Raw genomic sequence first — 24,628 nt, 5'->3', positions numbered from 1 at the left:
TTTTTTTTCGGGTCCCCTCCCAAAAAAATTTTTTGGGATTTTTTAAAGTTTTTTTTTTTTTTTTTTTTTTTTTGCCTAATTACATTTTTAGAAAGACGTCACCTGCTGTTTTTTGGTGGCAGGTGTCTTTGCCATTCCGCCAGATCACATTGTGGTAGCAGGTGTTTGGGGTGTTTTCTTTTTATTCATGCATCATTTCAGAGGGAATTCTGAAGCTCTGCCTCCAACAGGCCGGATCTTTTTCTTTTTTTTACACACATATATAAATATATTATTCATTTATTTATTTATTTTGTAGGTCGTGATCACTCTGTCGTTAAACTCTCACCCAGGGAATAAACGTCTCTCTCTCTCTCTCTCTCTGCCACCCGCGCGAGTCGGGAGCGCGAGGGCTGTGGCACTCTTTGCGGACACGTGCACGCTCCTCGCGCCCCCCACCCCTCTTCCCTCTTTCTCTCTCTGGTACTGATGCTGAGAATCCAGCATCTTTCTGATTCCAGCATCAGACGCTGGATTCTAAACTGAAAACACTCTTTGGAAAAAAAAAATAAAAAAATAGTGATACAATTAACGAGCATCCGGGACGCGTGTTGGTTTCTTCTTCTTCTTCTTCTTTTGTTGTCTTCCTTTATGAGGGAAGGTGATTTCTGATGGAGTAACATGGATGGACAAGCAAAGAAAAGCGGATGAGGATTTTTCTAACGATTTGGAGGAACATCAGCTGCGACGACATTCAAAGGCCAACAGGCATGATTTTTATGTAGGAGCGAAAACATCGATCTGCATGTTCTTTTGGGGGGGGCTAATCTGTCAGATTTTCTTGAAGTGAAGAACAAATTGATCTTGGATAAGTAATAATAACAATATTAATAAAACATGGCTCATCTAATCCGACACAAGATCAGCAACAAACTGACCAATGCGGCCCACACGGTGTCCAACAAATCCCAGGCCAAGGTCAGCGGGGTGTTCGCCCGGCTGGGCTTCCAGGCCGCCACGGACGAAGAGGGTCTGGGCTTTGCAGAGTGCGACGACCTGGACTACGACTACAGGCAAGGGATGCAGATGGATGTCCTCCGTGGGGACGAGGAGGAAGGGGGTGACATGGAGGGAGAAGGGGACGTGGAGGGGGACACCCGCTACCAGAGGGACGGTACCGGTCTGAGGCAGTCGACCCTGAAGAGCGACGGCTCCCTGGAGGAGGACAAGCCCAAAATCACGTCATGGGAAGCTGGATGGAACGTCACCAATGCCATTCAGGTGCTTTTATCACCCATGTGTGAGTCGGCGGGGGTGGAGAGGAGGTGGAGAGAAGGGTGAGGGGGGGTTACATGTGCTCACAACCAGCCCAAGGAATAGGCGAAGCAGGCAGCTCCCACTACAGCAGTAGAGGGGCAACATCCCACAGGTCAGGTGAAGAATTAAAAACGTTTTTTTTGAGTGAAGCTGGGGTAATCCTGGCATTCAGAATGTTAAATGTTAGTTTCATCATTTTCTCTGAATAAATTACTTAGGCGTTTAGTCTTCAGCATGCCTAGAAGAAAACAAAATATAAAATTACAACTTCAGCAAAAAAATAATGTTTGGATTTGTCGATTAAATATTTTGGGATGGTATTAAAAAAAAACAGGATTAAGGTAAGGCATATTAAGAAAAAACTTTAAAAATACAGATATACGTTATCTTAAGTTCTATGAGTCGGCCTCTATATCTTGCAACTCAATTCAAGCAAAACAATTTAAAATGTAAAGTTCACATACAATGCTGTGAAAGAAACAAATTGAAGACAACTGTACATACATTAACTTACCACTTACCAGTATTTTTTTACAGTGTATATTGGTAGACAAGATGTTCCAACATATTAAATTAAGAAAACATGACTAAAAAAATAAAAACATGTGCAATAAGTTATACAACTATGTACTTTCAAATAACATATTTAGTTACAGCAAAAAAAAAAAAGTTTTCAATAACAGTACAGTAATGGTTTTAAAGCTAGGTTGTCCTTTATTTTAATGTCTTTTTTTTACATCTTCTTATTGTAAGACTGAAATTATATAAATGATTTCTTTCACTCCTTTTAGGTTTATGTAACAAATTTACAGCGACAAGTATTTATTTCGGATCATTTACAATTAACAACAACAACAAAATAGAAATGTACAGAATCAAATTCACTGAAACATCCAGCGCTGTTATATTTTTGGTCAATAAAAGTGTTGTTTATTATATTCTGGCTGGTAAATGCTTTCCTTAATCGTGGTTATGTTAGATTCATAAAGCATTAAGCTTCAGTAAAACACTAAATCTGATTAGGGCCCCAAACCTACTTGGATCGTCTCTGCATGCAGCTGCATGAGGCCTGCCACGGGACTAAAGGAGTCACCTTGATTTGACATTTTTACATTCTCAGACAGTCGGAAATGTAAGATTGAAATACATTGTTTTTGTTGGACTGAAGCAGAAAAAAAAAATCTGGGGGGTAGATTTCGGTCGTAATTAAATGCAGAACAATTTCACGCTGCATTCGCGCTTTGTGCGTGAGTCCACTGCGGTGAGCGGCTCTCGCGGTTTATTTATTCAAATCTTTTTATCAGCGGAGCTCCAGGCAGGGCCTGGTTGACATCGATTGCCACGAGGTGCGCTTATCGGCGTCTTCATCAAATTACAATTACAGTCAAAGAAATAAAAATAAATAAATAAATAAAAATATAATGATTGAATGATTCGACGTGGCGCTGACCAAATGGGATGTGGAAACGCATTGTTCATTAACAATAACAGATTGCATTTAAAAGAAAAAAAAAACATTATTATTCTAAAGCCCATTCGATGAACGTCTTAAATCGTTATTATGTAAGACGGGAGCTGACTCCCCGGGCTGATCGGCCTGTCACTGCGATGCGGGGCCTCGCTTATTATCACTGAGCTGCGCTTCTCTGTCCGCAGGGCATGTTCGTCCTCGGCCTGCCGTACGCCATCCTCCACGGCGGATACCTCGGCCTCTTCCTCATTATCTTCGCGGCAGTGGTGTGTTGCTACACGGGCAAAATCCTCATCGCGTGCCTGTACGAGGACAACGAGGACGGCATCAAGGTGCGCGTCAGAGACTCGTACGTGGACATTGCCAACGCCTGCTGCGCGCCCCGCTTCCCCGCACTCGGCGGCCACGTGGTGAACGTGGCCCAGATCATCGAGCTGGTCATGACGTGCATCCTGTACGTGGTGGTCAGCGGCAACCTGATGTACAACAGCTTCCCCAGCTTCCCCGTCTCCCAGAAGGCCTGGTCGGTGCTGGCCACGGCCGCGCTGCTGCCCTGCGCGTTCCTGAAGAACCTCAAGGCCGTCTCCAAGTTCAGCCTCCTGTGCACGCTGGCGCACTTCGTCATCAACATCCTCGTGGTCGCCTACTGTCTGTCCAGGGCGCGCGAGTGGGCGTGGGAGAAGGTCAAGTTCTACATCGACGTGAAGAAGTTCCCCATTTCCATCGGCATCATTGTGTTCAGCTACACCTCCCAGATCTTCCTGCCCTCCCTGGAGGGGAACATGCAGAAGCCCAGCGAGTTCCACTGCATGATGGACTGGACCCACATCGCAGCCTGCGTCCTCAAGGGCCTCTTCGCCCTGGTGGCCTACCTGACCTGGGCGGACGCCACCAAAGAGGTCATCACAGATAACCTGCCCTCGACCATCCGGGCTGTGGTGAACCTCTTCCTTGTCGCCAAGGCGCTCCTGTCCTACCCTCTGCCGTTCTTTGCAGCCGTAGAAGTTCTGGAGAAATCACTGTTCCAGGACGGCGGCAGAGCCCTCTTTCCTGACTGCTACGGCCCCAACGGCCAGCTAAAAACATGGGGTCTTGGCTTAAGAGTAGGCCTGGTGGTCTTTACCCTGCTCATGGCCGTCTTTGTTCCGCATTTTGCCCTGCTGATGGGTCTAACTGGAAGCCTGACGGGTGCAGGCCTGTGCTTCCTCCTACCGAGCCTCTTCCACCTAAAGCTCCAGTGGAGAAACCTTCTGTGGCACCATGTCTTCTTTGATGTCTCCATTTTTGTTATTGGGGGCATATGTGCCATATCAGGCTTCATCCACTCCATTGAAGGGCTCATAGAGGCCTATAAGTACGACATCCATGACTGAGAGTGGGAGGCTCGCAAAATACACGGTTTTGACCGTCTGGACTTTAAAAGGAGAATAATTTGTGTGAAATGTATTATCTTTTTATTTTTTGCCTTTGTGATAATGTGCAATAAAGAACTATATTCACCGATTAGGCACAACATTATGACCACTGAGAAGTAAGGTGAAGAACACTGACCAGCTCATCGTCGTCGTCGTTCCTGTTGGTGGGTGGGATGTGCTCTGTAGCAAAACAACATTTTGTCCTCGAAGGTGGACCAAATTATGGTGAGGTGTTTCCAGCTTTCAGCTGGAGTTAGATTTGACGTCATCTATATGGGTGGTTGCCCAGGGCTGTGTTAGAAATGGAGCAGCACAGGCACTAAATTAAAACAAATAGCTTATCAGTCAGTTGCACCCTAATTGCCTCTATGCATTTGCAGTCATTGGAGATTCTACACCCGTGTGTGCTGATTAGCTGCAGCCTGGTCCAAATGTTTCAATGCCAGCATTTGAACATGCACTGATTTTCTCATTTGAAGCTACAACACATTTAAGTCGATTTTGTTGTCATTGAAATCCATTCTTATACTTCAGTGTTCAGTTCATTCTCTTCTGCTTTAGGCTTATTGACATTTCCTCCAATGTACTTCCATTTTAACAAAGGTCAGTCTGTTATGACTACCCTTTTGACTTATTGGCTCTACATTAACTTAACTCGCTTGGTCTTTACTGTGTCAATTGTTAATACAAAATTATTGTTTTTTTTGTTGTTGTTGTTTTACCAGCAGTAGTACTTGTACCACAGTTAGAAAAGTCTAACATAATGAAAGAAGGCAAGTAAGCAAAGACAATGCGATGCTATAGATAAACGTTCCTTTGACACGTACCCTTTCACGGATGCATTATTCTCTGATGGCCGTGGTGTTTGTGGAAATGTTACAAAGCAAAGCCGGTTCAGAAATTGCTTGAGGAACATAACAAGTCAGAGGTGTTGACTTGGCCTCTGAATTCAGCAGACCTAAATCCAGTCCAGCATTTGTGTGACGTGATGGACAAACAAGTCCAAGTCGTGGAAGCCCCACGGCCTACAGACACCACAGTCAGGGATGTTTTGGCAGCAAACATCAGGACCAACACACTATTAGTCAGGTGGTCATAATGTTATTCCTAATCGGTGTTGTGTAAAGTAGTTTACTCATTCCAAAAAAAAAAAAAAAAAGTGTATCATTCAGCAGACAGAGAGGACACAAGCTCCGCACCAGAAGAAGAGGGCATTAAAGACTCTGTCCATGTGTCGACCTTTATGCAAAGATTCAGTAAAAATGTCAGTAAGTGTGTCAGTGTTCGTATTCGAGGAATGAAATATGTGGAAAAACAATCAAGTCAATATGTTATTGTTGGTTTTTGAGCTGCTATAGGTATCAATAATCAGAGAAAACAACAGGCACTCATCAGATCAGATGGTGCTCTATAAACCATGAATATCTTCTGTGTAGTGGTCTAAACAGAATGAATACATTTCTGTTGGGACTTGTAGTTTCTTCTTCTTTTTTAATATTCTGAAGTCCTCCTTTGTTTCCTCTGTGTTTTCAAGTGTCATTCTGGATGGAGTGAAATCAAGTGCAGGCAAGTGGATCCTAACTGTGTAATATTGCAAAACAAACAAACAAAAAAGATGAGTGTCTGATAATATTCTGTTCCTATTGAACGTGTTCTTCATTGTGATTTGTTGGAACTACTCATGGTGTGTGAGATTAAGAGTATTTGTTGAATTAAGAGGTAAATAAATGAAATATTTTATTGCTGGTGACTCTAATGTTTCATTGCTTAGAGTCATTTCCACAGGACACTTTTCAACTTCCGTTCTGAATGGTTAATTAAGCTTCCTCTTTTTTTCTTTTTTTTGTAGTGTTAGCACTCAAAGAATACTGTTTAAGTGTGCTCTAGTTCAATAAATTCTTGATAGTCCAATCTACTGCATATAAGCAAAACGTACACACACCCATCCCTTTACAGCACAGACATTTAAAGTCAAACAACAACCACTATTTTCATCTTAAGGATAATAAAAGAACACTTTCAAATTACCGGTCATACCTATTGTTCAAACGATGGGAAAAAAATATTATTTCCCGTTTGTTAGTTAATGCCTAAGTCTTGAATAGTTTAGGTATTTTTTGATGAGATTACCTACACCCGCTAGCTTAGAAGCAACACAGGAAAATTAAACTTGTGACTTTCAGTTCCTCATACCATCATAGACAACTATCCCCCTGCTATTGTCAGGTGTCAGCCAGTTTCACTTCTCATCAGCGCGGTACAAGAAGTACAAGTCGCATGTCTTCGCTTGTCTGCAGCCACAGTACGAACAGGCTGAGTTCTCGTCCAGATCAAAATCCTTCTGCAAGAGCTTTTTAATCCAACTTCATCCGCCATCTGTGCCTCGTTTCAGGTATGTTATCAATGTCACTTTTGCTTTTCAGAGGCTTTGAAACATGCTGGAAAGGATTGAGCTGTTGTTCAAATTGATTTTTCTTTTGTCGTTTTACAGGTACGGGAGGCACAGAAGAAGAAGAAGAAGAAGAAGAAGAAGAAGAAGAAGAAAAAAATGCTTCCATGTGTGATAGTAGTTTTTGTGCTCCTGTCGTGCGCGTGTGGAGAGAACCCTGCAGTGCAAGTCATCCTGACAAACAAAGGGCTTCAGTACGGTAAGGGGACGTGAGATGCTCTTAAAACACCCAAATGCTTGTAATTGCTGTTAATCATTGACTATATCACAATCATAGACTTTATAACAAGATATGTGCTGCTTTTCCGGGATAAGGCCTAAAACTTTTTATAATTATTCAAATATTTCTTTAAATTTGTCACATGACACCCTTCAACTCAAAATGGTATGAGATGGATGGATGGATGGACGGATGGATGGATGGATGGATGGATGGATGGATGGATGGATGGATGGATGGATGGATGGATGGATGGATGGATGGATGGAGCAGCAGCTTAGTTTGTTCAGCATATGTCCTGCTCTGCTATCCATGCGCCGTTGTTGCAGGAAAACATGAGGGCACCGGATGGATTCAAGAGAAGTTGGAGAAAATAACCTTTCCTGACATCAGTGGCAGTGTTAACATCCACATCGGAAGGGTATACTACACACTATCAGGGTAGGATTGTGTTTTCACAGTAACAAGCTTTCACAGCTTTGTGTGTCTACTGGTTTGCCATGTTTCATTCATATAACCTGCAGATATCCCAGACTTCAACGTACATTTCCACCCCTGTTTTTTTTTTTTCCTCTTGTGTTTTAGTGTGACTATAAAAAAGTGCGACCTTCCAGAGCCTAGCGTAGAGTTTGTCCAGCAGAGCGGCTTGACGACATCAATAGCAGGTCTCAGTTTTGCTCTTGCCGGGGAGTGGAGGAATCACTTTGGTTTGATGTAAGTTCTGATTCCTTTTTGACCTTCAACGCTTTGATTAAAACACGAATGGCCTCATCTTTCCCTAAGACCCGTTGCATTGGTGCTTCCATAGGATACAGTTTTCAAGACATCCTGACCTTCCAAATAAATCAATTTTTCCAGTTGGTTAGCCAGATTTGTTGAAAGGAAGACAGTCTTCACTGCTTTTGCAACTCTACCAGGAAATTATTTTATCGCAGTGGCATCTCAAAACAATTTTGAAAATCTTTTTTTAAGTTTTCTTTTTGCTATAATGAGGAAGTTTGTGATTTATTTTACTTCCTGTTTCTACCTCTGTCTTTCACATCAAGTTTAGCATAAAAAATTAGAACAGAAAATAACATTTAACACAGTTTTGGTAAGATTTAGATTCTGAATAGCCGCAAGTAGCAGAATGATAGCACTGAGAAAATGAAGCGCATTATTGTGAGCATTAAGTAAAACTAAGCTACATTTTACTAACATTATTTCAGTGCCTTTCAAGAATATCCACATCCCTTAAAATGTTTCCCATTTTGTCCCATTGGCTTCAAATTTCTATGTCTTTTATATTGGAAACTAACATGAAACAAATTCCTTTCACAGAAGTGAAAGGAAGAAAAAAAATACGTACACTAGTTATCGAATTCACAAAACAAAAGTTGAAAAGTGTGGCCTGCATGTGAACATGTGTCACACACCTTAATAAAATCTGATGATCTTATGAGACTCCTGAGGAGGAAATGGATCTATCTGGTCACAGATCTCTTCCCTCATTCAAAAAAAAACAAAAAAAAAAACACGACTGACATTAAAAAAAAGCAATGTTTGCAGTTTCCTGCAATCCAATTAGTGAACACAGCAAATGAGGAAGAAGGATCTCTGCTCAGATGACACCAGAATGCAACTTTTTTTTGACCCACATGTAAAACCTTGGTGAAACAAACAACACTGCACATTACCCTGAACAATGTTGAGCCACATGTTGAAGCATCATCCTTTTTCTCAGGAGAGACACGTACATTATTTACATACACATGCTCAAAATCAAATATATGTTGATTATTGTTTTATATAAAAACCTGCTAAACAGCATTAGTATTTGGCTAGAGCTTGGTGAGGTATGCAGCAGCACCACTGATCTTCATCTTTTAAATCTCCAGACATGACAGCGGATCATTCGACATGGCTATATTTAACATCGACGTGACCTCTGCCGTGAAGCTTGGGAGCAATGCTGGGGGGCATCTGTCTGTCACCAGCGTCAACTGTACAGCTTCGGTCGGAGATGTTTCCATGCAGTTCCACGGTGGAGCCAGGTACAGAGAAAAAAAAAAAAAAAAAAAAAAAAAAAAATAAACAAAGGGATTTATCTACCTTACTTAAATGCCAGGGTGTCAAATCTGTTTTCTTTTATGTCCACAGTTGGATTTTCCAGCCATTTGTCAAGTATTTCAAAGGACATATCATTGGAATAATACAAAGTAAAGTATGTATTTCAGCAAGCCATTCAAACATATTACTGATATTATACTTCTTAATCTTACCACACTTAAAACTGTAAATCCCAGCTTGTTTTGTGGCTTGTTTTGTACTCAGATCTGTCCTGAAGTGGAGGACACCATCATGAACTTAGACCACCATCTACAGGCCATGAACGGTACTGCAACATCCTTTAAATAGAATCTCTTCAAATTTAATTGAAAGATTCAAGACTACTGATTGAATTAAAACAATACTTTCTATGTATTGTGTCAGTTTCCTTTGATGTAAATGAAGTTCTTAGCTTTGACGTCCCTCTCACTGGCGACCCTGACATTGAACCTTCGAATATGAAGTTAGGGTTTAAGGTAAGCCATGGCAACCAGGACGCAAGCTTCAGGAACTGCTTCTGTGTGGCATCATGAACGTGTATTCATGTTTTATGACAGATTGTGTGATCTTCTCATTTGAAGGGAGAGTTCCACAGCATCGAAACTCACGCAGAGCCCCCATTTGTGGCCCAGGAGTTCGTCTTGCCTGAGCTGGCAGGTTATATGCTGTCAGTGGGCTTATCAGAGTTCACGCTGAACTCTGCCTCATTTGGGTACTTCTCAGCAGGACAGCTCCAAGCCTTCATCAATGACAGCATGGTAGGTGCAGCCACAAAGAGAGAGAGAGCAGAGGAGGGAAATATTGTGAATTTGTATTTGCGGATTTCTCGGTTTGCCGATGCTTCCATGGTTTACGGTTTCAGATACCCCCATATATTCCTTTCCGCCTGAATACCTCAGCAATGGGAGGTTTCATCCCTCAGGTAGGCTTATCTGTTCCGACTTAGTCGCATAGGGGTATCAATTAAGTTTTCTTCCTTTAAACTGAGTATTCTGAAACGTTTCCCCTCCCCCCCCCTCTCTCTCTCTCTGTCCAGCTTCCCAAGATGTATCCGGGTTTGCTGATGAATCTTCAAGTGAATGCCAGAGATGCTCCAATGTTTTCCTTCCAACCCGGCTCTGGTGTCCTGGATGTCCACATCTGTGTAAAGGCCTCTGCCACTGAATCCAATGGTACACAGGTCCCACTGTTCACACTCTACATTGTAAGTACCTGTGCTGTTTTACCTAAGAGAATGACCAAATGAATTATGTTATGCACCCTGGCCTTCTAATTTTACATTATAGTGTTGGTAACCCAAATATGAACTGATTTCTACTTTCAGTCTGCTGATATTTCGCATGCCAATCAGCTGGACTAATTCAAAAGAAATCAATAATTTAATCATGCCATATTTTTTTTTCCTTTGAAGGACTCAAGGTTCACCGGTAAAATGATGATTGCCGATGGAAAGCTGAAGGGCTCCATGATGTTGAATAAGTACGCCTTAAATATGTATCAGAATGAAATATTTGACACCCAAAGTTTTAGCTTCCCTCAAAGTTAACAACACTGCTCCCTTTTAGTGTTACCTTGACACTGGGCTCAAGTGAAATTGGAGACTTTAAGGTAAGTGGCAAGTAAAAGTGGGTCATTTGATTTGGGTTGTGGTGTAATATGCCATGTTTCTGTTTGCAGACTGATGCTTTGGAAAACGGAATAAAGAGCGGGATGGTTGTGGTCTTAGGCAAACTGAACGGTGAGTTTTAGTTAAATCACTTTGCCCACAGCTCATGATCTCATGACTGATTTCGACTTCATTAAGTCTTACATGTAATAGCAGCAAATAAATATATTTTAAATATTTAGATCAGATGCTGTTAAGCATTTGTGTCATAAAATATATTTTGTTTCAGCAAAACTGGGAGAAGGGATCATGTTACCAAGAATGAAACACGCACAACTGGTCAATACGGTCCTGAAAATGCAGAAGGTGACCAACTTATCCCACACATTCATGTTCTTTGATTAACACAAATGTCTTTTTGCCTGACTGATCATTGTCTGTCTTCCAAACAGGGGTTTGTAGGCATTTATTCAGATGTGCAGATTCTGCAGACAGACAGAAGCTCCTACTTGTCAACATCATACCTGTGAAACATTTTTTTTTTTTGTTCTTGGCTCACACTCCAAATCTGAACTGCTTTAACTGATCTGGTTTGAATCTCTCTCCACGAGAGAAATGCACCTTTGACTGGAATATAAACCTGAATCTACCACACCTTGCTACCCAATGCGTACAAACACGTGAACAGAAAATTAACACATGTAAAAAAAAAACATATGACCATTCATCTGGTCCTGAGCGAGACAACTGACCAGCAACTGGAAGCATCCTGCTTGTATTTGTTTCATAATAAATATTGACAAGCTTCCTACATGGTGTCATGGTCTTTATCCAAACACTGCAACCTTCACATTCTTGGTAAAGTTGATCCAAAACCCATTTACATCGAGTCATTTTTCATTCATAAATGCTGAAATACTGTAATTAAAAATTTTATGTTATGTTCCATTTTCCCAAGGTATAAATATGACATAGAGCTCAATTCTTTTAGCCAATATGCTGGACTGGAAGAATCAGATTATTTTGAGCAGGATGATAAGGAGATGGGGGGAAAAAAAAGTCTCCAAATCTTATTAATCCTGTTATAAAATCATTGCAAAAAGTGGGATTTGGGTGAACATGTCTCCATAGCAACTATTAGAAACCTACTTGCATCTTTTTTTTCTGTATTTCCCTCATAGAATCGTTTTTCACTTTTTAGGACTGCTTTTTATGAAGAAAAAAATGACTTATTACCGAGTGGATTTCTTTCAGTTCTTTTAAAACTCCATTTAAATATGAATTTAAAAAAGAAAAATATCTCACAATCTAAAAAAAAAGAAACCATTACAAATCATCTATTTAAAATAGTACAGAGACAATTCAGAAAGCAGACTCCACAGCACTGATGAAACAATGATATCTCTTTTATTTTGAAACAATCCAGTGCTCACTCTTGTTTCTGGTACACATTTACATTCTTGGAATGTAGCACCATGAAAATATAAATGAGTCTATGAGTATTTACAGCCGATGTTAAAATGTTCCCCATAGAAAAAAAAAGCACTACTTTTATGAAACAAGACACTGTATTCAGAGGATAACATGATGGAAACAGTCTGTAAAATATTACTTAAAAAAAAAAAAAAGATGTTTTGAATTGGTAGCTGGAGTGAAAAAGCCCAGAATTGATAATGAGATCGGACCGACTGTAGACTGGTGATGTTACCAACCTTTCAGAAGGTAAGAGCTGAATTCTGTAAGAGCATTAGTCTGAACAAAGTTCCATTTGCACAAATGAAAATTTTACAGTGAGAAGAAGGAAGTCCATGAAGAGTGCTAGAGTAGACGGACCAAACATCCACTTAGTTTATACGGGTCTCCTCCATTCAGCTAGAACCAAAACTGAATAAAACACCCGCTTCAAGTTATACACAACGAGCAGTTCACCAGTCTTAACAAGTATTCAACGCAACAAAAAACAATACTGACATTTACAAACAGGAAGATGAAGTGGTCAAAGCATACAGAGAGGATAATGTGACAAAGTTCAACCGTAAGCTGGTATTAAATTAGTAAAGTTCTTTGTAACTGATGTTGGCAGTGCAGAGATCCTCCGCTGACATTAGGGAGAATCAGCAAAACGCCGAACCCACTCCTTCCATTTTACGTTTGCACCCTGCTGGGACCTTCTTCCACTTATAAAGTTTACATACTGAAAATAAGTTAAACATTCAAACATGAACATTCTTAAACTGTAACATGTAAACCATACAGCATATCCTCACTGTAGAATGGAAGGGAATCTTTTTTTTGTTTTTAAATAGATCAGACAGACTGCAAAAAAGAGGAGACCAATCAACTATGCTGATCAACCAGCACCTGCATCACATTGTAATCGTTTTGAGAAGCTCAAAGCTGCTCCTCCTCTCTTAGGAACAATACTCTACGGCGCCACCTTCTGCTCATGGCTGGCTTTGGACCGCTGCAATCAGAGCACATCGGCAGTGTCAGATTTCTACAAGTACCTTGAGAACCTGTCTTTTCTATCACCGACTCCACCTCTTCAGTACCACAACAAGACTAGGTCCAATTTAAACACACCCTGTTGCACAAAAAGCAGGAAACAGAGAAATGTAACCTCAAAATATGAGCAGCTGCTGAGATTTTTAGCTTCCAGTTGATCCTACAGCCTGTCTGCTCTGACAGCTTTTAGAACTGGATTAAGTGGTCAGTCAGTCTAAAAATGCTTTGAAATAACAATGAAATGTTACAGCCGGAGAAAAACGAGGGGGACGGAAAAGTTGGCGTTGCCGGGTGGATGTGTAGGCACAGTGTGAATCATTTTTAAAAACACTTCCATGTCACAAAACGACAGTCCTGTGAGCTTCAAGCTCAGTCTGAGTCAACCCTGTTTTTCTAAACCACCTCAGTGTTCCCTGGTATTCTCCTCAGAAACGAGTGGAGACGGTCGGTGCAGACTTGCTGAGGAAAAACGGACCAAGTTCTCGTGGAAAAATCCAGACAAGCATGTGTGGGACCAGAGGACGGGACGGTCGGTTTTAGGCTGTTTTGGCAGATTAGAGGGGGGGGGAAACGGGGGCATGTTTCAGTCTGTCAGTTAATGGTGCTGGAGTAAGCAGAAAATACATTAAAAAGAAATGCAGAGGTCATTTTTCGGTGACAGCGGCTGCCATTGGAACGCGCATGGAGCCACGAGCAGTGGCTGCTAGCTCCTCGATCTCAGTGTTCAGCCGTCTGATGACCCACTCCATCGCCTCCCGACCCTGAAACAGATGTTCACACAAGTCACAAACAACAGGAAACAGAGACTCTTGTCGTAAAAGAAACATCAAGACAACTTTGTTTTGGTGTTTGGTTTAAAAAGATCAAATAAAAACAGACTCACCTTATTGGCGTTAACAGATATAGTGTTAGCCATGAGTCCCTCTAGATAGCTGCTCAGACTGACGCCTTTTACACTGATCAGCGCCTCCTGAGTCAACACCGTTCTGAAAGCACGAAGCAAACCAATGCAGGTTATAAAAAGCACAACCATCACTCCTTGTTGTGTTATAGAGATTATATACATTAGGACAAAGATGTGAGAAACAACATATTTTGGGCAGATGTACTGCTTCTGGCTACGGCGTACACAAGTAAACCTAAGCCACTTACTTTCCAGGGTCTTCTGGATGCGGCTTGTATGTCAACTTCTCATCGACAGATACAAGGTTAGTGAAGGAGATCTAGGCAGATGAAACAGACACAATTAATGGTTTTAAAAAGCAAAACGTTGAAACAAATCTCAATTAAATTTCCATCCGAGAGAGCCTAGAAAGAGTCATTTTCTAACATGGTTTGCTCCTACCTCCAAAAGTCTTAAAAACAAAACAGATGCTGGTCTTTATTCCCCTTGATCGTTTTTTTTTTTTACCTTTGCAGTTTTGCACCCGACTCTTTTGGGAGTGTCAATACCTTCAACTATGTGTCACTTCAGATCAACATTAGAAATGTCAGACCTGTGCAGTACACTTTTTGTATCACTTGAATATTGTCTGAATGCCTAAATCTACTCAAATAACCAACCATTTGCAACAAAAAGATATTATGTTATAATTTAAAACTAAAAAATGTTTTTTACAGCAACATGTCAAGCATCTTCCAGTAGAACAACTGCACTAATTAGGGCTTTCGTTATTATTATTTTCCAATTTTCTAAAAAAATAAATAAATAAATAAATAAATAAATAAAATTTCATAAAGCACCAAAATGCTCAACTCAGAGAAAAAGTACACACAAATTACTAAAATACTGTAAATATTAAGAAAGGGAACACGGCTGCAAACTGGTGAAGGGTTTAAATGACCAGCAGCCAACAAAAACTGAGGCCCTTTGATTGATTCCCAAAGTGGGATCTAAACCCACTTTGGACTCAAGCTTGAATACATTAATTTGTTCCTCTAACTTGGACTCCACACATTCACATCAGTTCTACTTACATTTGTTGACTGCAGCTCAAATGTTTTCTGCTCAGGGTCCACGACTGAATGCTCTTGAACATACGTGCATGTTCTCGTTACTCCAATGATCTGAAAGCAAAGCCACCTGTCAAGCCCGATGCAGACGGAAGAACTTGGAACGTGATTAAAGTCAAAAGTGTCTCGTAGATGAATAGACATACAGATTTGGCTATGGCGGGAAGCCCCCACTCTGTGCTGAGAAGTCTGGTGCTGTGTAGCCGTCCATCTGAGTCAACATTTCTGTCCAGAACGTCAACACCAAACACACTGGGGTTCATCGGGTTGGGGTACTTCTGCATCGCTGCTTTGGTCACCGTCTCCCATGGGTGACTGGTAATATGAAAAGAAAGAGATTATGTTTATTACAGCTCAACGTCTACAAAAAGACTTGAGTTGTTGTCTTCTTCTATCCAGTTTTCTGAACTATTTTAAAATAAGCAAAGCATTTACACCACGATTAAACAAATGGGTACAAAATGGAGTTGAGTTTGGGAGGTTGTTTAACAGCATTTATGCATTAATTCACACCAGCAAGGGGCCATTTTTGAAACTGTTTTGAAAATCAAACATTTTTAATTTTCGACAACCTGATGTCAGAAAAAGTGGTTGTGTGTGTCCAGTTAGACAGGACAGGAAACTGACTCCCTGTCTAGCTTGACCATCTCAGCCCTATTTCATTAAGAAAATACGGATCCAAGCAGAGATCAGAATTAAATTACATAGAGGGGAAGATAATTGTGCATTGTGCATGAGTAAAAAGAAAAATGGAAGAAAAAAGTTTGCAATGTGTGAGTGCAAACTGACCCAAAGTGTATGTATTTTAAACAATTTATCTAAATATCAACAATTGTAGCTTGTGTCATGCTTATGTTGCACTGTTTTCTTCAGAACTTGCAGGGTGTTATTTTCTTCTTCTCTGCATTGCTGTTTTTCTTTTTTTATATATTCTTCTGAACTGATCTGGATATTTTCTATTGGTCAAATAATAATTCAGTTTGACATTATATTTACTGCATAACATAAGAGCACACATTTAAAACTATCAATATTCACTAATAGTATTTTTGCTTTGCTCTGAAAAAAAAAAAAACAAAAAAAAAAGAAAACCGGTGTCTACTATAAGATTGTTATGTCACAGGAACACAGAACTGAATCAATTGCAGCCCGACTGGCCGTTTCCAGGCAGCAGTGCGGCGTTGCTGCGCACTGCGCAGACTCACAGCATCACTACGTAGCAGCTCCCCCAGAAACTTCTAGAAATGGAAAATAACACAAACCAGACTATTGTTCTGCATCTAATTCAGTTCAGCCTCCTGATAGGATCAGAGTGTAATTTAATCCTTGCTTATTTGATGGATGCGCCTCTGCTCCAACACTGCATCACGCCGACAGTTATGTAACAGTGAGAATGCTATACATAACGTTAAACTGGTCGCCGTGGAGGCAGATCTGAACCCGCGATAAAAAATAAAAAATAAAAAAAACTAAAAAACGATATGAGAAAACCACCCGAATTCAAGAAAAACACACGAAAACATCAGTTAATTTTAAACAATGTGACGAAACTTAACAAAAACTAGGAAAAAAAAGAGCTTAGAATAGAAAACTAAAGCTGTCGGTGTGTTAACTCGGCTAACTATCGGTTTACTCCTACTCAATAAAGACTTCATAAGCTAAAATGCCTAAAGTATCTCATGCTAGCTATTATAAGCGGCAACATACATGTCTGATAAACGACTGGCAAGACACTTTAAACCGCTTTCATTCGAGTTACCTAACTTCTCCACAACCTTAGCTGAAGAAGCTAACAACGGTAGCGGTTAAAAAGAAGGAACAACTCAAATTGGCTACACAATAGACAAAACCATAGCTCTGCAACCCGTACGGCTGGTCAAATATCTTGGCATGAAGAAAGGTACTTACTTGAAAATGTGCTCTGACGCCCAGATCTTCATTTTTACAGGCTTTTCCGTCAGAAGCTCGGGAGCCGGTGACTAGAGACAGCGTGACCGTGAGGGGGAAGGACGACAACCGACTACAGCCCTGCTTTGGGTGTTTGTAGCTGAACAGCGTTACTGCCCCCTAGTGGTAGAACTGCATACTTCACAGCGTTATCCAGAACAATCTACAATTTATTTAATTAATTTCCTTTTTTCCTCTACTCTAACAGATTAAAATAAATAGGCTACAGTTACTCACTACGTGGTTTTACACAAATTCAGTCTACATTTAAGATTTCTGCCAAAAATAAATGGTATATTTAAGTGTATTCAATATAAGGGTTATAGCTAAATAGTTTTGCACTAAATTATGAAAAAAGCAATCTCAATATCTCTAAAATGAAAACTGAGCGCTTATAAACACTCTTTATGGAACGACATTCTAAAAATAAAATTACGTTTGGATTTTTTAAATATACAATCTCAATCAGTCAATACACACAAGCTATATTTTAAAAAATGAATACATAATTCTTCGAATTATGCATTTTTAAAATAAATAACAATATTAAAAATAAAATCAAGTACTGAAAAATAAAATGAACTATGAGAATAGAATAGAATAGAATAGAATAGAATAGAATAGAATAGACGATTTAAATTACAAACTCTTTGTTCACATCTTAAAAGAAAAAAACAGTAGTAGCATTGTATGGGGTGGCCCGTAACACTGCACATTAATAAATGTGTTAAGGTAATATTTTATAGTCAGTGGACTGCATGAAGCGGAATCAATTATGTAAGAGACCTTTGTCTTGTCAGTGTTTGAGGGAGCTTCTGTTTAGGGATGTGCAATTGCTATCTCTGCCAATCATTGACAGACTTGCTCCCGATTGGACAAAATAAGCTTGGCGTATGTGATATGACGTCATCACGCACCTTCCCGACCTGTCCTTGAAGTCACGGAGCAGTCAAAATGGTTGCATACTGGAGACAGGCAGGCCTGAGGTAACAAAATGATGTTAAATTTTATTTAGTGGGTGATTCTTTGGAAACTGTGATATGTATGAACATATCTTGTTCGTACAAGTAAAAGTATTTTTAAGTGTCGTTTCGTCTTTATTTGATTTGTGTGGTTCTGCTCCATGCTATTAGCCTCAGTTAGCTTTGATGCTTAACCTACCGATTTGCACGGGTTCTAATTAGAGTTAGACTGTCAACGAAAAATGTTGACTGGCTCTTTTAGGTGCATTTGTAACTTGAAACACATGGAACTACCTTTCCGGTCATAATTAGACTTAGCATATGTTGTTTAGCATTAAGCTAACCGGTGTGTCCTTCATGCAGCTACATCCGCTTCTCCGCTATCTGCGCCAACGCTGTGCGGGCTGCGCTGAAGCCGCAGTTCAAAGGCGAGGCACTGAAGGCCGCAGAAGCCAGCGTCAAAATCATCAAGCCAAAAACAGCATGTAAGTTAATAATAATAAAAAAAAAAAAAAAACCTGCTAGAGAGTAGTTCTTTTCGTCCTTATGTTAGGATGAGCAGCATTTATTCAGGTTCTAACAGCAGAATTTGAAGTTATTGTGAAATCCACATCATTCTATGATGCATTCTACTCACCCAAGACTTTCAATTAGCCATTAATTAGTATTATTCACGGGCTGTCTATTGGTACTGAGCAAAACTTTCAGATTTGTTTGACAAGAGAAATATCAAATATCATAACATTAAAATGATGCCAAATTCTTGTGTGTAGGTTAAAAGTATGTTTTAAGATCTGAAATTGTCTTGTAATTTCTCTTTAAATTTAATCTGAAACTTGACCCATAATTGCTAAAAAAATACTTCATTAGATTTAAAAAAAAAGTATATTTGTGCTATAAAATCTCAAGCAAACTACTTTTTTCATAAATATTTTAGTCAGTTAATTGGCCTGCAATTGTAAATAAAGCAAAAAGTAGTATCTTTTCTCATTATAGACAGTGTAAAATACTTACTAGTACAAAAAAATTGGGTAAAAGGGCAGTATTTCCTTCCAGTAATCTCTCAGAACGGTCGTTTGATAGATTAATCACACGTATTTTAAGCTTTCATTTTGTGCACATTTAATGATTATGGCTCACAAATATAGAAAATCTCAAATTTAGTGTCTCAGAAAATTAGAATACTGTGAAAAAGGTCATTATTAGAAACTCAATTAGTGTACTTGAGTGGATGTTCAAAAACAATACAACTAATGCATTGCTCATCTTTGAAATATAGGCTTGTCTGTCATCACTTCCAAGTAGGTTTTCGAGGGGATGTGTATTAATATTTCTCTTTCTCCTTTGTTTCCTCTCAGGATGTGAATCTGTGGTGTAAATAGTTTTTTTTTGTTCCTGGGTTGTGAAGCCCTGCTGCCCTCCTGTCCTTCAAAACATGGAGAAGAAAGAGAGAAGAAGAGTTCGAAAACATCTAGATGTCACATTAAAGACTGGGACCTGAATGAAATTCTTTGTCATTTGTAATTAAAAATGAGTACCTTGAATCCTGTTTGCCTCTCTGGTTTTCAGTTGGTGCATAAAGTCAAGAGGTGCAGAATGAGATGCTGAGAGATTTTTGTGTAACAAGTTTTGGTATTTAATATTTAATGAGTATATATGGACATGTACAGAAATGTGGTATTTACAGAGGCTTGATACATTCACTTGTCCAAGTTTGGAGTTTAACACGAGAATGATCTGCAATAAATGCCATCAAATCCTGAACCCAAAACCATCAGACACACATGCACTGCAAAGTAAACTGTATGTTAGTAGACAGGAACTCTTGACCGATTATTAAGTTGCACAGACGACTGTTGAATACATAATTTGGTTCTGTGGTGAATGCCTGGTTAAAGTCTGACTTGTTCTGTAACATCTGTGACTATTTTTCCCTACTATTCCAGTAGGTCTAACTTTCTCCAGAGTTTTATTAAGCATGAATGAGAGGAAAAAATTAAGGAGTTGGAGAAATCCAGCTATTGAAGGTTTCAAGTCAAAATTAAAAATCTTAGTTCAGACTTTGCATCAGTTTTGTTAGTTTGAGTTTTGTCAGTAAAGTCAGTTAAATCTTAACATTCAAGCTAGATAATTTTATTCCATGGAAGCTGTATTGTTGGAGATGTACCATTACAACTCAGGTTAACTGGATATAAGGAATACTTTATTCTTAAAACATCTGCCCTTAACTGGTATGCCTCATGAATCTAAATTATATAATTTCCCCCACATAACACTTTAGTATGCAAGCGGTGTTTTTAATCTTACTAAAATAAAACAAATGTAAATTTTATTTTGTGTGAACCAGGAAGATAAGTGCAACAATCATGGCCTACATTCGTCTGTGTGTCCATTACCCCAATTTAGACTGAAACACAAAACGTTTTTTTTTTTTTTTTTTGGTTTTGCTTTAGCCTACTTCTAAAACTTCTACATCAGTTCAGCTGAAATTTAACAAGGACCTAAATATTAGAGCAAAGAATATCCCACAATACAAGACTACAATATTTTGATTGTTAGTCTTTTTGTTGGGAAAGGATTGAAGTCCTTATAAAAAGAAATATTCAGGACTTTGAGATCAATCTTTTCCGTATTAAGAGCTATTTTTGTTTTTCTACATGTACAAGTTGGAAAACCTGAAGAAAAGATAGTCTTGCTGCATAGTGTGCTTGGCGGTTCTTACTAACTACTAAAACTACTGTCTTTGCTCTACCCTAAGACACTAAAAAGTGAGCACTTTCAACCCTAGTAACAGAGGGAGGGTGGGCGTCCTGCGTCCTAGCTGTCTTTCTTCTCTCTGGTCATCTTGATCATGGTCTCTGGCGATCGGTAGAGGAAGATGAGTTTCTCGAACAGCGTCTCCTCCAGCTCCATCTCTCCGGTCTCCCGTACCACGAAGATGTCCGTGCACAGCTTCAGGACTCTGTCCACGCAGGGCAGCTCCTCAAACATGATGGAGCGAGAGATCCCGTTGAAGAACTCCCGGACGAACTTACCGATGACGAGAACCACCGACATGTACAGGCCGACAATTCTGCAGCCAAGAAAGAAAGAAAACACTTCAAATTAAGAATCACGTCTTTGTGCTTTGTCTGTTCTAAATCAAAACAACTGCAATGTTATTTATCAAAAATAGTTTGAAATATTCAATCAGCCAGACCAAAGAATCTGGTTAGTTGCTAATGTGCTGCATGATTAATAATACAAATAAACATTGACCAGATTATATTACTGAATGTGCGGAGCAAAAGTGTTGGTATATTTTTTGGTAAGTCCCACATCTTTTTTTTTTTTTTTTTTTCTACCTACCCATGTCCGGCCAGAAAGCCCAGACTTGAAGGGCTGACCTTGTCATTGAACACCACAATCTCGATGCTGTGGCATTTCTGTTCGCCGGAGGTGAGAACCGAGGAGCACTCCTCTACCACCCACCACTGGCCCGCCTCCTTGTCCGACGTGCCGTTGGCCTGCTGGAGCTTGATGGACATGGGCCGGAAGAAGGCAAGTCCACGGAGGTCCGAGCCCTCGGATGAGTCTGAGGGAAACGTGCCGAGGAGAAAGTCAAGTTCTAGATTCATACCAGATAAACTATCAGAATAAAGTATTGCACCAATCATGTGTTGGCCTAAATCGTAAACTTAAGCAACATTCTCAGGGGCAAGTTATCGTTCAGAAATGACCACTACCCCCTCAGTGCACGGATGCTTACCTACTGACATCCTGGTTGCCATTTTCGAGTCTTGTCCTTTGGGACCTCGTATGTATTTTGGCAGAAGAGAATGAATTATCCTTCAGGAAAGAAGACACAAATAAACACCTTTATTAACTTATTTACTTAGGATCAACATTATTAGCTTTTTCTTCTTTTGCTCTTTCCTTTGGTTTGTTATTTTGTTTGTATTTCCTTTTGATTCTTCTAAACCACTTTGTTGCTGAAAATGTGCTATATAAATAAAATTACCTTCAACTTTTTCTTTCCAAAAAAAAAAAAAAAAACTGTTCTATTCACATGAACTGTCTTTGTCTTCCTGTACCTATAGATATCTTATTATGATGTGTTGAATTTGACTTTTCGCAGATAAGTCGGTATAATAAATCATCATGATGTAAAGAAGTTTTGGGCTGTAACATAACCGATCCAATCTGGTTGTGACCATGTTTTGCAATCTAACCACAGTGAAAAAAACATCTAAAGCAATGAAGTGAAATGAAATGGAGTTTCGCTGGTTTTATTGCTCTATTGAAGCAACAGTAAAACTGGAGTGTCAGGATAATAGAAAAGCACCTCAGGCTTGTAAAGTTTCACTTCAGAACAGCAGTGAAGAGGGTAAAAAGCACGTGAAGTCCAGCTGGTTGTGTCGTTATAGAGGGACTCACACAGGTTTGTTGCTGTTGCCTTTGAGCATTTGGACAATCCCGTCCCTCAACGCCATGTCCTCAAACTTCACCGTGTGTTCTCCCACCGCCTCGACATTCATTGATATGGACGCATTCCTGAGGAGGAGAGCAACACAAGCAGCAAACAATAGTTATCTGTGAGGTTATGCGGTTTGGTAACATAAGATGCCACGCTTATGAACACCTTCAGTATCAGTTGATGTTGATTATAATTCACACAGCCCCACTTGTCTCCTTTAAATCATACCAGTGCCTACTCAGACTCAGCCTACAGAAGACGTGAACAAACAACATTAATTAGTTTATTTTGATTTTACCGTATAACTAATAGTATACTCTCAGGGAACGTTTGCTTTGCAGTGGCAATTAAAGGGACAGAAACACAGCAAAGAAACAAAAATATAGACGTAGACAGTCCAATCATTATGTTTAAGTGCAAATTATGAGTTTTGCATGTAGTTAACAAATTTATTTAAATATTATGCAAGTTCTTTAACAAAGTTCTGTGTGAAAATGTCAAATCTATGCAAGAAAAAATGTTTTTGGATGTGATGATGGGGGGTTAAAGGCATCCACTAAACAGTTTCATTTTTACACATCAGTGTTATATGACATTGGTTGTTGTACTGGGCATTAAAGGGTTAAAAATAGTTTGATCTGGACTGAAAAGTGTTTGTGTAAGAGAGAGTTGCAGGCATTACCAATTTCAAACTGTTTTAGTTTTTTTTTTTTGTAGAAAATCTGGAATAGAAAGATGATGATACAAAATGAGGAAATTGAGTCAAACTACAACACTGATCAAAACAGAACTGGTACAAAACCATGCAGTGTGTTTATTATAGAGGGTCATATTGCCACCATAAGCTCCCCTTCGGTAAATCCAGGCATTTGCAAATGAAATACAAATACATGCAGCGGGAAAAAGCAACCGAGTGTATTTGCGTGATCGAACCTGAGCAGCGTCCAGCGTAAAGTCATGTATATGTGAGAAGAGTTGCTCAGTTCCTCAATCATTGCTGCTCGACTGGCAGGGCTGATGGTCCAAAGCAGACTGGCATCACTCTTGATTTTAGCGGCGACAATGTCCTCGGCTTCGTAGTTCATCAGGAACTGCATGGCACCCTGGAACGCACAGCGAGAGCGAACAGACTTACGCCTTCTAATGGGTCTCAAATAAATGTCTGACACTTGAAATGTCTCGATTTTATTAAAAAAAAAAAAAAAGAAAGCTAAATCAGCCACTGTTAATTTTCAGCGTAGACAATCAAATCCTCATCTAAGTCCTTCAAATGCATTTATGGTTTGATTTGTGCATCGATTCTCACCTCAAGCAGGATTAATATTGTCTAGACAAATGTGCTGAATATCTAAATAAATATTAGATCTGTTTTTTTTTTTTATTGTTTAGAATTTTTTTTTTTCAATGTTAATCACAAAAAAGTAAAGACGTGTTGGTTATAGTCCGTTTTCAACTGGTTTGTAGAGTTTTCCTCTGCTCGTCATCCCATGCAGTGGATTTCTTTGACTTTGCAGTAAAGTGAACATGTCTCACTGGATGAGTAGCATAAACTTTTGTGAGTCGGTTGAATCCGGCTTCGGTGTATGCGACCAAGTTCTGCTCCTGAGCGGTCATGGAGAACAGAGGCTGTAAAAAGACACACCAGACAGAGAAAGACATTCATCAACCAACGTATGAACGTGCGCAGCACGTTAACGTCGACTCACACTTCAAATCAGGCAGCAAAATGATAGCTTCTAAGTCTTTCTGTGGCACAGGAAGAGTCCTAGCAGACGGAGCTGGTGCTGACCTCATATCCTGCGATGCTGAGCTGGATGGAGACGTCTAACGGCTGATTGGTCACTCCGACCGCTGACTGGACCAGAGACATGAAGAGGAGTGGGAACCACATGATGCTGATCAGGGCAAAGATTATGAAGCCACCCATCCCATATTTGACCACTTTCTTCTTCTTCTGCCCTGGGGGGTGTGGAAATTTCTGGAAAATTGAAAACAGCTGTTTAGCTTCTTCTTATGTAGATTAAAACTCCTGCAGACTTAAAAACTTAAAAATGTATTGCGCTATATGTATCTACTAGGATGTATTTGATCTTTCTTTAAAGAGACAAATAATGTCTAATCACTCCAACTAATTGCTTCGTGCACTTTTACTAATTACTTCATATAAGTTTAAATCAGTGCTACCATAGTAATTGTGACC

The 24,628-nt window shown here is 39.7% G+C and overlaps 5 protein-coding genes across 6 annotated transcripts in view; 3 read left to right on the top strand and 2 right to left on the bottom strand.

Annotated features, from left to right (window-relative positions):
* Positions 1-408: 408 nt before the first annotated feature.
* On the top strand, positions 409-5,932 carry LOC106952908 (vesicular inhibitory amino acid transporter-like). The gene is made up of 2 exons (XM_015041347.1): positions 409-1,260; positions 2,953-5,932. Exons 1-2 carry the CDS (start codon positions 877-879, stop codon positions 4,138-4,140), a joined length of 1,572 nt encoding a protein of 523 aa, XP_014896833.1. The 5' UTR covers positions 409-876; the 3' UTR covers positions 4,141-5,932.
* A 490-nt stretch (positions 5,933-6,422) lies between these two features.
* bpifcl (BPI fold containing family C, like) lies at positions 6,423-11,356 on the top strand. The gene is made up of 16 exons (XM_015041346.1): positions 6,423-6,574; positions 6,674-6,830; positions 7,181-7,292; positions 7,437-7,565; positions 8,729-8,884; positions 8,991-9,054; positions 9,165-9,225; positions 9,324-9,415; positions 9,521-9,697; positions 9,802-9,861; positions 9,976-10,143; positions 10,351-10,418; positions 10,505-10,547; positions 10,617-10,677; positions 10,835-10,911; positions 10,998-11,356. The coding sequence occupies exons 2-16, from the start codon at positions 6,731-6,733 to the stop codon at positions 11,073-11,075; spliced, it is 1,446 nt and encodes a 481-aa protein (XP_014896832.1). The 5' UTR covers positions 6,423-6,574; positions 6,674-6,730; the 3' UTR covers positions 11,076-11,356.
* Positions 11,357-12,846: 1,490 nt separating this feature from the next.
* On the bottom strand, positions 12,847-17,111 carry LOC106952906 (protein slowmo homolog 2). Its single transcript, XM_015041345.1, has 6 exons — positions 16,972-17,111; positions 15,210-15,378; positions 15,028-15,117; positions 14,203-14,273; positions 13,934-14,036; positions 12,847-13,811 (listed from the first exon to the last, which is right to left on the bottom strand). Exons 1-6 carry the CDS (start codon positions 17,001-17,003, stop codon positions 13,695-13,697), a joined length of 582 nt encoding a protein of 193 aa, XP_014896831.1. The 5' UTR covers positions 17,004-17,111; the 3' UTR covers positions 12,847-13,694.
* Positions 17,112-17,884: 773 nt separating this feature from the next.
* atp5f1e (ATP synthase F1 subunit epsilon) lies at positions 17,885-19,516 on the top strand. Its single transcript, XM_015041344.1, has 3 exons — positions 17,885-17,996; positions 18,336-18,457; positions 19,331-19,516. Coding segments are annotated over exons 1-3 (156 nt in total). The 5' UTR covers positions 17,885-17,964; the 3' UTR covers positions 19,333-19,516.
* A 133-nt stretch (positions 19,517-19,649) lies between these two features.
* LOC106952902 (piezo-type mechanosensitive ion channel component 2) overlaps positions 19,650-24,628 on the bottom strand; it is a 46,587-nt gene continuing 41,608 nt past the window's right edge. For both annotated transcript variants that reach the window (XM_015041340.1, XM_015041339.1), the window contains exons 50-56: positions 24,218-24,406; positions 23,962-24,054; positions 23,362-23,531; positions 22,389-22,505; positions 21,721-21,800; positions 21,321-21,546; positions 19,650-21,045 (exon numbers count right to left, since the gene is read on the bottom strand). In XM_015041340.1, the coding sequence (XP_014896826.1) occupies positions 20,790-21,045; positions 21,321-21,546; positions 21,721-21,800; positions 22,389-22,505; positions 23,362-23,531; positions 23,962-24,054; positions 24,218-24,406 (1,131 nt within the window). In that variant the 3' untranslated portion in view covers positions 19,650-20,789. The remainder of the gene's footprint in view (positions 21,046-21,320; positions 21,547-21,720; positions 21,801-22,388; positions 22,506-23,361; positions 23,532-23,961; positions 24,055-24,217; positions 24,407-24,628) is intronic.

Source organism: Poecilia latipinna, unplaced genomic scaffold (genome assembly GCF_001443285.1).
Source record: "Poecilia latipinna isolate Pla-1442-1.1 unplaced genomic scaffold, P_latipinna-1.0 Scaffold545, whole genome shotgun sequence".
Lineage (NCBI taxonomy): Eukaryota > Metazoa > Chordata > Actinopteri > Cyprinodontiformes > Poeciliidae > Poecilia > Poecilia latipinna.
The sequence above is the reverse complement of the archived record's forward strand: the minus strand, read 5'-3'. Positions and strand labels throughout refer to the sequence as shown.

Excerpts from the sequence above, each read along its gene's own strand:
- LOC106952906 (XM_015041345.1), bottom strand. The coding sequence starts at position 17,003 with ATGAAGATCTGGGCGTCAGAGCACATTTTCAA. Across the intron at positions 15,118-15,209 it reads TTCCCGCCATAGCCAAATCT|ATCATTGGAGTAACGAGAAC; the intron begins GTATGTCTATTC and ends CTTTGCTTTCAG. Across the intron at positions 14,037-14,202 it reads CATCCAGAAGACCCTGGAAA|AACGGTGTTGACTCAGGAGG; the intron begins GTAAGTGGCTTA and ends TCGTGCTTTCAG.
- bpifcl (XM_015041346.1), top strand. The coding sequence starts at position 6,731 with ATGCTTCCATGTGTGATAGTAGTTTTTGTGCTCCTGTCGTGCGCGTGT. Across the intron at positions 10,419-10,504 it reads GGCTCCATGATGTTGAATAA|TGTTACCTTGACACTGGGCT; the intron begins GTACGCCTTAAA and ends GCTCCCTTTTAG. Across the intron at positions 10,548-10,616 it reads GTGAAATTGGAGACTTTAAG|ACTGATGCTTTGGAAAACGG; the intron begins GTAAGTGGCAAG and ends TTCTGTTTGCAG.
- LOC106952908 (XM_015041347.1), top strand. The coding sequence starts at position 877 with ATGGCTCATCTAATCCGACACAAGATCAGCAACAAACTGACCAATGCG. Across the intron at positions 1,261-2,952 it reads ACGTCACCAATGCCATTCAG|GGCATGTTCGTCCTCGGCCT; the intron begins GTGCTTTTATCA and ends CTCTGTCCGCAG.
- atp5f1e (XM_015041344.1), top strand. The coding sequence starts at position 17,965 with ATGGTTGCATACTGGAGACAGGCAGGCCTGAG. Across the intron at positions 17,997-18,335 it reads TGGAGACAGGCAGGCCTGAG|CTACATCCGCTTCTCCGCTA; the intron begins GTAACAAAATGA and ends TCCTTCATGCAG.